This window comes from Podarcis liolepis (genome assembly GCF_965112155.1).
Source record: "Podarcis liolepis genome assembly, chromosome: 18".
Taxonomy (NCBI): Eukaryota; Metazoa; Chordata; class Lepidosauria; order Squamata; family Lacertidae; genus Podarcis; species Podarcis liolepis.
The window spans coordinates 11684143-11695074 of NC_139572.1; the positions used below are offsets into that span (position 1 = coordinate 11684143).

Sequence of the window (10932 nt, forward strand, 5' to 3'; positions counted from 1 at the left end):
GGAAATTTCTCTCTGCAATAATCAGCAGTGCTAGTACTTCGGGGGAATTGACATCTTGTCACGGCAAACTCACCTTGAGGTATTGCTTGGCGTGAACTTCCTTCCATCCTTTCCATTCTCCTTCCAGGGCCCAATCCAGCGCACTGGCGGATGTTCCCAGGAGCACCAGCAAGATCAGAGGGACTCTTGAAACCGGAGGCATGCCTTAGTCTGGAAGAGATGGGCAGACAGAGCCATCGCCAGGCATTGGAAGGGATGAGGTTTGAGGCCAAAGCCTCTGGACGATAATGGAGGCCTGGCGAGTGGAGATCTTGCCCAGCAGGTGCCCCCCCCCCCCAGCCCTGCAATGGCCCAGACCAGAGACCTTGGGGAGAGGGGGCAGAGCAGGCCAGGCCCCCAGAGCATCTCTGCAGCCAGCACCTGCCAGGCTGAAGTTTGGAAGCAGCATGTGTACAGTGGTACCTCGGTTTAAGAACAGTCCAATTTAAGAACGATTCAGTTTACAAACTCCACAAAACCGGAAATAGTCTCCCAGTTTGCGAACTTTACCTCAGTCTAAGAGCGGAATCCAAATGGTGGAAGGGCACCAGCGGCAGGAGGCCTCACGAAGGAAAGTGCACCTCGGTTTAAGAACGGACTTCCGGAATGGATTAAGTTTGTAAACCAAGGTACAGTGGTACCTCAGGTTGCAGACTCCGCTAAGCCAGAAATAGTGCTTCAGGTTAAGAACTTTGCTTCAGGATGAGAACAGAAATCATGTCCCGGAGGCGCGGCGGCAGCAGGAGGCCCCATTAGCTAAAGTGGTGCTTCAGGTTAAGAACAGTTTCAGGTTATGTACGGACCTCTGGAACGAATTAAGTACTTAACCCGAGGTACCACTGTATATATATATATTAGTTTGGTGAGAGGATTTAGTCAGCATGATGCCCTTCTAATTCCTCCTCAGCAAAGAGAAAATCTAACAGATTTCCATTGTTGAACTAGCCAGGCAGGTTTCTTCTTAATGGTCCCAGTTGCCACCTAAGGACCCCTGTGATGGTGCCCTCTGGGCAAATAAACGGGCCTTGCCCCCCCCCCCCCCCCCGTTGTGTGAGAGCTGAACTGGAAGCAGGCTGCAGGCCGAAGCGAGAGAGACCGAGCCGTGCTGGACTTCTGCTGGATTCCCAGGCTGGTTCCTCCGCAGGTCAGAAGGGAGACGCCAGACTCAAGGTGAAGTCAGCTTTTTATTCAGAAAAGGGAAAACACAGCAGAGTTCGCCTAGGCTGACTGGCCCTAGTGGAAGACGTTGCTGGGACTGGCATCTGCCCCCCCTGGACTCCTCCCAAGCAGATGCAAGCTATGGTGAGAAGGAGGGACCCCCCTCTGGGCTTCTCTGGCCTGCTGCTCAGCAACCGGCAAGACCCTTCCTGATCTGAGTGACGGCAGAGGCTGGCTGGCTGAAGAGGGACCGTCCCGCTGCTGTGAAACTGACGCAGCGCCTGGCTCTCCACTGGGTAAGCACCGGGGACCCCTGAAATATCTCTCTGCTCAAGAGATTGGGGTGACATCTATCTATCTATCTATCTATCTATCTATCTATCTATCTATCTATCTATCATCTATCTACCTATTGTTCTGAGTTTGTAGGTGACAGACCTCTCTAACCCCTGGATCCAGCATGTGTTAAAATATAAGCCAGGCTACCTCCCTGATGGGCCATTAAGAGATCAAAGGAAAGAGGGCTCTGTGCAGTATGGCAGATCATAGAATCAGAGTTGGAAGGGACCCCAAGTTGCATGAATCGCAACTAAACTTGAAAAAGCCAGAGTTTGGGAGCAGTTATTGGAACTAGAAGCTGGAGGCAGAAGCAGCAGGCTGGGAAGGCAGAGAGAGAGAGAGCCATAGCTGATTTCCGCTGGGGTCCAAGGCTGCGGCTATGGGAGAAACAAGACCCCTTTGGGGTGTTGATGCTGCGAACCTAAGCACCCCATAAAAAATGTACCCAGAGCCCCAGCCCCACAGGCCACCCCTGCTGGGATCCAGATAGACTGCCTCTGGTCTGGGAGGTTCCATAAGAACATAAGAAGAGCCTTGGCTGCTGGATCAAGCCAATGGCACACGGTCCAGCATTCTGTCCTCCCAGGGGCCAGCCAGGTGCAAGAGCCGCTCTCCCCCCCCCCCCCCGCATTCAGAAGCATTTCCCCCTCTGACTGGAAGCAGAGCAGAGCCATCCTGGCCGGCAGGCACCAATCACATGACCCCTCCACGATTTTTTCACAAAATTCCACAATTTATCCAATCCTCTTTTATCACTGTCTCCTGCAGGAGTGAGTTGCATAGTTTAACTATGCCACCAGCTGAAGTGCAAGCAAATGATGTTCTCACCTTCCCCTTGCAAAACTAGCTCTCCTGCGCCGCCCCCCCCCAGCCCACCCACCCGGCTCACTGCAGAGGCTTATCTTGTCCTCTGCAGCAGCGGATGTGGCCTAGCGGTTTTGCAAAACCCCTTGCTTGAGCAAGATAAGGCAGAAGGGGGAAACCAAAGCTGCAGAGGACACTTCCTTAGAGCCTTTGAAAACCTTATTCTTCATGCTGAACCTTCAGCTAACGCTGGAACTATTTGTGTATTTATGTGCATCATTCAAGTTACTTTTGCACATTCCCCCCACCCCCACACCTGCATGAAATGGATCTTTCAGTGTGGTAGAAGGTATTCTCCACAACTCCTTTCCTATTGATATTGAGGCAGGCATCTTCACTGAGTTGTTTCATTGAGTTTCCTCAACCAGAGCCAGGGCCTTTTCAACACTGGTGGAATGCTTTGTCTCCTGAGACCAGGGCCCTGTGGGATCTGATTTCTTTCCGCAGGGCCTGTAAGACAGAGTTGTTCTGCCTGGCCTTTGGTTTGGAATCAGCTTGATCCCCTCCCCCCCTTTCTTTCCCCCCTTTTCCCTCTGTGATGGAACTCCTATTTGGGGACTTCCCTGGTTTTTTCTGGTCCACGTAGGACCAGTCTGGATAGTTGGCCTTGGTGAAGATTTGACATTTTCTCCTCCCAAACAGTTTTTGATCTGGGCTTCCATTGAAATGAAGCTGCATTTTAAGTTGTACTTTAATCCTGTTTTTAAGTTGTATTTTAATCAATTGTTTTTATACCTGATGTTAGCCACCCTAAGCCCGGTCTTGGCAGGGGAAGGTGGGGTATAAATAAATTATTATTATTATTATTATTATTATTATTATTATTATTATTATTATTATTATTATTTTGATGCCTGCTAAGAATTTCTTCACCAAGGCAAGCCTATCCAGACATGTTCATTGGGGTGAACAGTTACAAACTGTTGTAAACAAAAATATGCCCTTTTCCCTTATGGGGTATCCAAGAGCCCATATAGAGTCCTTACATAGGTTCCCTATTGGTAGGAGAGAATAACAGAGGCCAACCAGAGAATATTGAGAAGCAAAGCAGCTAGTAAGCTTGATCTTTATTGATCTGTTGCAACAGGGTGTTCCCCTCACTTGCAGGAGAGAGGAGGAACCCCGAAAAATGGTGCGCAAGGCCTTATAAAGACTTTTGAAATTGCCACCCTGTAGATCAAGACCAGAGACGCGGGTGGCGCTGTGGGTTAAACCACAGAGCCTAGGGCTTGCTGATCAGAAGGTCGGCGGTTCGACCTTCACCCCATGACGGGTTGAGCTCCCGTTGCTCGGTGCCAGCTCCTGCCAATCTAGCAGTTCGAAAGCACGTCAAAGTGCAAGTAGATAAATAGGTACCGCTCCGGCGGGAAGGTAAACGGCGTTTCCGTGTGCTGCTCTGGTTTGCCAGAAGCGGCTTAGTCATGCTGGCCACATGACCTGGAAGCTGTACGCCGGCTCCCTCGGCCAGTAAAGCGAGATGAGCGCCACAACCCCAGAGTCAGCCACGACTGGACCTAACGGTCAGGGGTCCCTTTACCCTTTAGATCAAGACCACCCCCAGAAACATCATACATACATCACAGAAGGGGTGTAACCTAAGACCACCCCTCAGATACATCACACCTACATCACAAAAAGGCGGGTCTAAAACAGAAATTTGTTTATCTCCTGTCTGGCAGGTTACTTGATTGGATTGCCTGGGTAGCCTGGCCAGTCTTTTGTAATGATAAATACTTAGTTCCTGGGCCAGGTCACAGGCTCACACCCTATTCAAACACAGACATACCCTTAAGACAGGATTTGTGAAGGAAAAGACAATGGGGAGGCTTTTCCATTTTGACCTTGCAGAGAAAACATTTGGTCAGTTTAGGAATCAAAATGGTTCCAGGTCGATCTTCCTGTGCTGATCTATGTATGTACTTGATTGGTACACTTATGAACATATATCTATGACCTCAAAATTCCTATCACAGAACATAGGAAGCTTCCTCAGTTCGCATTTAATGGCAACCCTTCCTAACTTGTGCATTAGAAAACCACACACAAATTGGAGCACAACCACCACAGAACTGCAGGGCTGGAAGGGGCCCCCACCCAAGCGCTGCTGAAATACCTCCAAGGAAGGAGAGTCCACAAGAAGAAGAAGAAGACTGGGCACGCAGCTTGCAACATTCAGGAGTTGACTGCAAATTATTCCTGCAGGATTCCTGCGGTGTGTGTGTGTGTTTGTGTCCTCTTCCCCCTCTCCCAACTAACCTCTTTCTCCAGGACTTAGTGGTGGGAGAGAATAGAACTGGGCTGGGCTTGAGAGGAGAGAGCTGCGTGCTCAGGCACGCCCTGGGAATCCTAGTTCCACACAACGTAGGGATCAGGCTTTTGTGGCCCCAACTCTTGGAAGCTCCCTCCTGCTAGATATTGGACAGGCACCATTTCAGTTGCCTTTTCAGCACCTGTGGAACAAGACTTCCAAAAAGATTTAAGTTTTCTGCTGTTAGATTCTTTTTTAAATCATAGATTCTTTTTAAAATCAAGTGTATCAAAAGCCACACACAGAAAGTGGCCTCTAGAATCATAGAACTGTAGAGCTAAAAGGGACCATGAGGGTCAAATAATCCAACCCCCTGCAACGCAGGAATCTTTTGTCTAAGGTTGAACCCACTACCCTGAGATGAAGAGTTTCATGCTCTACTGGCTAAGCTCTCCACAGGTCCATTCGCTCACCACTACCCCCCCCCCATTTCAATAGCCTGAAACACACAGGAAGTGGCTTGCTATCTTCCTGAGGATGCAGAGTATAGGACAAGGGAACAGGCTGTCTCAGGAGATGGTGGCCTTGCTTTTGCTGAAGAGGCAGGCCAGCCAGCCACCAGTCATGGATGCTGCAGGTTGTGGGGAGGGCTAGGCACATTTACAAAGCACACCCCTTGACAGAGCCTCTTGCCTACAACAGAATGGTTCTTTCAAGTCTAATTTCAGCCCTGATCTGGCCCTTTGGCCCTCCAGATGTCACTGATGGGTGTTGTAGTTCGGTGGCAGCTGGAGTGCAAATGACCTCTGAGCCTAGGGCAGCAGGTCAGACTATTCATTGATCTAGCCCAGGACTGTTAGCTCTGGCTGGCAGCAGCTTACTAGGATCTCAAGCAGAGAGGTGTTCTTTCCTTAAGAAGAGCCAGCTGGGCCAGGCCAGTGTCCCCTGTCACCCACAACCCTGTCCTCTTAGTGGCCCAACAGATGCCCAGCCCAAGAGCAGGAGTTGTGGGCAATAGCAAGTCTCCCCATTTGTGATTCCCAGAAACTGATATTCAGAGGCATTTACAGCCTCTGAGGAAGAACCTTCACCCTCTCCTTCTCACGGGAGATGCCTGGGGATTGAATGACTGAGCTCTGGTTCCAATCTCTATACAATACAGGAACTTAGGAAGATGCCCACCTCCCAAAACAGGGACCCAGGTCTTTCCCACCACCTGCTCTTCGGTCTGTTTTAGCTGGCAGGGTCAGCAGCCATTAAACCTGCAAATTCCTGCATACAAAGCAGCCCCTACCATTGATTCCCACACAGGCAGACACAACCTACCTCTCTGTGCAGCAGGGCGGGTCGGGGGGAAATAGACTGCCTGTTGGTTTGCCTCACTCTGTGAGAGGAAAACCAACCGTGACACTTACGCAGATAGTTTGCCCTAAAAAGCACAACTTCCTTTTGTTCTCTCTCTCTCTCTCTCTCTCTCTCTCTCTCTCTCTCTCTCTCTCTCACACACACACACACACACACACACACACACACTGGTCTGCCTGCTTGCACAAGTCAGGTTGCTGGAAGAACAGGCTGTTTTTTAATATAGTGTTATTAATTTCCAATACATAACAATTACAAAAAGGAGAAAAAATACAAAAACAAAATCCCAACTCTTTCCCCCTCCAGGACGGATCAATCTAGTTACTGTATTTTTTGCCCCATAGGACGCACTTTTTCCCCTCCAAAAATGAAGGGGAAATCTGGGTGCGTCCTATGGGGCGAATGCAGGCTTTCGCTGAAGCTTGGAGAGCGAGAGGGGTCGGTGCACACCGACCCCTCTTGCTCTCCAAGCTTCAGGAAGACATTCGCAGCCTAGGCAGCCCTGCGGGAGTTCCCGTAGGGCTGTCTAGGCTGCGGATAGCAGTCTGCTTCCCGGAGTGCCGGGCGCCCCAAAAGCAGAGTGCCCGGCGCTTCGGGAAGACATCCGCAGCCTAGGCAGCCCTGCGGGTGTTCCCGCAGGGCTCCCCACGCTGCGGATAGCAGCCTGCCGCCCGGCGCGCAGCGCGCCCTGAAGCAGAGCGCCCCTCGCGTGGGGCAGACATCTGCAGCGTGGGGAGCCCTGCGGGAGTTCCCACAGGGCTCTCCACGCTGCGGATAGCAGCCTGCCGCCCGGCGAGCCCTGAAGCAGAGCGCCCACCGCCATTCCTCCCTAGCCCTTCAATAGTGGAAATCCCAGACCCCATACTAGCCTCCCCAATAGGGTAACATCCCCTACTAACAAGTCATCCCTGGGCCAGGACTCCTGGGTCAAAATGGTATGGGGAAGAGGTGAAGGTTTGATAGGGTAAGTATCCCTAGAAGATAAAACCCAACCCACCGCACCCCAAGCGGGGAGGGCAGTCCCATGGTGTTTCGTTAACAGTCAGTCCCCCTCTCTTTCCTGGATTGATTGGAGGACTGTTGGTTCTATCTGTGGCTGTGGGTGTATTAATGAGGTATGTGCTATAAAATGTGGATCACTGGCCAACAAAGAGCCAGCTTCGAATTCAGAAGATCTGTCCATCCTGTTTCGCCAGGAGTACAGTAGAGAAGGTTGATCATTCTGATAAGTTTTTGGAACATTAGGCAAAGGTCCAGATGTAGATTGGGTGCTGGATTTCTCCAGTTTGTCAGCAACATAGAGTTCTTTACGTGTTGTTGCCATAAAAATGTCGGAGGCGCCAAATTCCTCATCTAATTCGGTGTCGCTTGAAAAGGGAACAGGGAGTTGCACTGATATCTTTCTATGGGATAAAGAGCTGTTGGACGTCTTTAAATATTGTGCTCTAGGCTCTACTGTCCTTATATTTTGGGTAGAAATCTCAGTCTTTATACTCATTAGCCTCTTCTTCAGGTCTTGTAATTCTAGGCTTACAAAGTTCTTTTCTTCCTTCGGGCAATTAGTATTTCTAGTGTTGAGCTTGGTTTCCCTTATCCGCATTAGCTTTGACTCTATGTAAGGGACCAATTGCCTCCTTGTTTCGTTTTTAAATACCCTCACTGGGCGGAGAGAGTGGAACCACCATAGAGTATCCTTTATCTCCATGAATCGAGATGGGAGAGCTGATGACCTAAAGGTCATAAATAGGCGCATGATGTTTCTCAAGGTAGGCAGGAAGTGGAAATTTTCTAGATCTACATTTCGGTAATGTCAGGAGCTGAGACAAGGACATAGTAATTTGTCTGCGGTTCATCCACCTATGAGTGTATCGGTGAATCTCAAGCATTATCATATAACAGTGTGACGCGGCAGCTAAAAAAGCCAATGCAATTCTGGGCTGCATCAATAGGAGTATAGCATCTAGATCAAGGGAAGTAATAGTGCCACTGTATTCTGCTCTGGTCAGACCTCACCTGGAGTACTGTGTCCAGTTCTGGGCACCACAATTCAAGAAGGACACTGACAAACTGGAACGTGTCCAGAGGAGGGCAACCAAAATGGTCAAAGGCCTGGAAACGATGCCTTATGAGGAACGGCTAAGGGAGCTGGGCATGTTTAGCCTGGAGAAGAGGAGGTTAAGGGGTGATATGATAGCCATGTTCAAATATATAAAAGGATGTCACATAGAGGAGGGAGAAAGGTTGTTTTCTGCTGCTCCAGAGAAGCGGACACGGAGCAATGGATCCAAACTACAAGAAAGAAGATTCCACCTAAACATTAGGAAGAACTTCCTGACAGTAAGAGCTGTTCGACAGTGGAATTTGCTGCCAAGGAGTGTGGTGGAGTCTCCTCCTTTGGAGGTCTTTAAGCAGAGGCTTGACAACCAGATGTCAGGAGTGCTCTGATGGTGTTTCCTGCTTGGCCCTTGTGGTCTCTTCCAACTCTAGGATTCTAGGATTCTATGATTCTATCTGGTTCGTTTGCAAGACTTGACAGGACCTCAATTCATCCCTAGTTTGAGTTGGCGAGTTGTTAACAAAGTCATTTCTTATCATCCTTTTAAGCCCTTGGGCATTTAAAGGGGAGGAGCTAGTATCCAATTGTTTCTCAATGTTAACTATTTTGGTGAGGATTTCATTCAGTCTTTGGAGAACCAGAACTATAGTTTCTGCAGACAACATGCAAATCTCTTGGTAGGGGTGCGTATCCCGAATTGGTTGAAAGCAGGCTCCTCTGATATCTTGTTCTAGAGGCCTGGGTGGGTCAGCGTTAGGCGTGGGAGGAATCCCTCCTGCTCCTGCTCTTGCCCTCTTGGACGGATTACTCACTGTTTGCTCTATTTGCTCCGTTTTCTCGGCTTCCTCAACCCGCTCTGTTTCTGAGCCAGGGAAGATGGTGCTGGCTCTCTGCTGATTCTTTGTTTTAGAGGAATTGTGAGTCCCAATTGTGCTCTTCTGGCTCTTTGCACCTCGTTTTCTCCTTCCGGCAGGCATTCCGATAATTAACAAAGCTATATCAGTCGAGGGCTGTCTGCTTATTTTATCAGCAGACGAAACCTGCACTTGTTCCGTAGGGCTGTTATCTAACCTCCTTAGCGTTCCTCATTGCGCTGGTCGGGTTGAGCCATAAAAGAAACCTTTCGTTTTCTGCGGGGAGGGAATGCTTCTGTAGGGAGGAGCAGTCCTTGCAAGGGGCACCTTGCAATTCAAAGTGGTGCAACCCAAACAAACAGTCTTTTTCTTCTCTCCCCCCTCACCTCAATAAAAGGCCTCAGGTTGTGTGAAGGTCAGGAATTAAGCCTCTTCAGTGCTTCCTTGCCTGGTCTGAGGAGAGACAGTTGGAGGTCTAGGCCTCAAATCTTTCAAGTTTCGGCCACTTCAACCTTCCTGGCCTAAAAGAGCAGGTTTTAGCAGGGAAAGCCCCCCCCCCCCGAACACACTCAGAGACGGAGACTTAAAGCACAGACCTGGAAAGAACAGGGCAAAATTTAAGTGTGGATAAGCCCTTAGATTTTAAAAAGAAGGAAATGTACCTCTCTCCTGACGCTCAACCCTTCCGATGTACACCCAAATGTTAAGGCAGGCATAGGCAAACTTGGCCCTCCAGTTGTTTTGGGACTACAACTCCTCCATCCTTCGTCATTTATAAAGACGTTGAACAACCACGGACCCGGGAGAGAGCCCTGCGGCACCCCACTTGTCACTTTTCCCCAGGATGACGAGGAACCATTTATAAGCCCTCTTTGGGCTCATTCAGTCAACTACCTCACAGTTACCCCATCCAGAAACTTCATATTAAACCCCTTTGGAGTATTTCTTACAATCATATGGTATATAAATTTTATGAAATAAATGAATAAATGAATAAAATTATACCAGTAAAAGCAACTCAGCCAAGAATGTTTCTCTGCGCATCTCCTCAGATGTCAGACCCACTGAGTTAAAGTGTGTGAAGATTATTATTTATCAAATGCCTGGCTGAAGGGAAAGTGTTTGGGCAAGTGTTTGCCAAGGTGCCAGGCCAGGAACACTTTGGGCAAGGGGCAGGGGCAGCCTAGGATGCTTCACGGTTTGAGGCAAAGCAGGAAATGTCGCCCTGCCTTCTCCTCTTCAGCCTCTCTTGCAGCCTCCACATCCTCACCCCAATAATCATGAGGTATTGTTTCTATAATGGTGGGAGTTTAGTAAGCGCTCCGCTGATTTCCATCGTTGAAGGTTTGAGGAGCATGCCACTCAGGGCTTATTCATACGCATGCTTTATCAACAACTGTTGGGTTAATGGATTTTTATTTGCCATTCTAATTCCGTTTTTCATTACTAAATGGGGGGGGGGGCAATAGAGCAGATGGTAAGGTGTTATAGTGGGTCAAAGGGAAAGTTCCGTTATATTTGGAAAAATCCCTAAAATATAAAGAGAAGAAGCTAAAACAAAGTTTTTGCCACAGTGTCCCTAAGCTCCAACTTCTGAAAAGGATAGGACGACTGTGACCTATTAGCAGCATCACGGCCAACGTAGCTCATCGCCAGTTATCTAGTGGGAATCAGGCAGTGATAAAGCAGTACAGGCTAAACATTGGACCCAGTAGCCTTGTGGCCATTGCAGGTTTTCTGCAATTATTTTTATCTTTCATGATTCATGTAGAAGGAAGAGAGCTATGTGGAGCTGTAATCCAAAGACAACTACTTGTGTTTCATCACTGCACTGATGGCCATTGTCAACACTGAATCCGATGCCATCTTAAGTTCTTGTTGTCAGGTGCTCCTTTGTGTTCAGATCAGGCCTCAGCACAATAACGTAGCACTTGGGGAGGAAGATGCAGCCCAGGAGCCCCGCACTGGAGGCCAACATAGAGAAGATCTGCACGGCCACCATGTACTTG

At 49.0% G+C, this 10932-nt stretch overlaps 1 protein-coding gene across 3 annotated transcripts in view; it reads right to left on the reverse strand.

Annotated features, from left to right (window-relative positions):
• The window catches only part of LOC310697434 (cathepsin L2-like), a 40495-nt gene that overhangs the window by 24648 nt on the left and 4915 nt on the right, over positions 1-10932 (reverse strand). The window contains exons 1-2 of one of the 3 annotated variants that reach the window (XM_083484104.1): positions 9586-9716; positions 74-210 (exon numbers count right to left, since the gene is read on the reverse strand). In XM_083484104.1, the coding sequence (XP_083340230.1) occupies positions 74-202 (129 nt within the window). In that variant the 5' untranslated portion in view covers positions 203-210; positions 9586-9716. Of the gene's footprint in view, positions 1-73; positions 211-5974; positions 6085-9585; positions 9717-10932 lie in introns of those variants that run through there. The other 2 variants (XM_083484103.1, XM_083484105.1) reach the window with 2 other exon arrangements.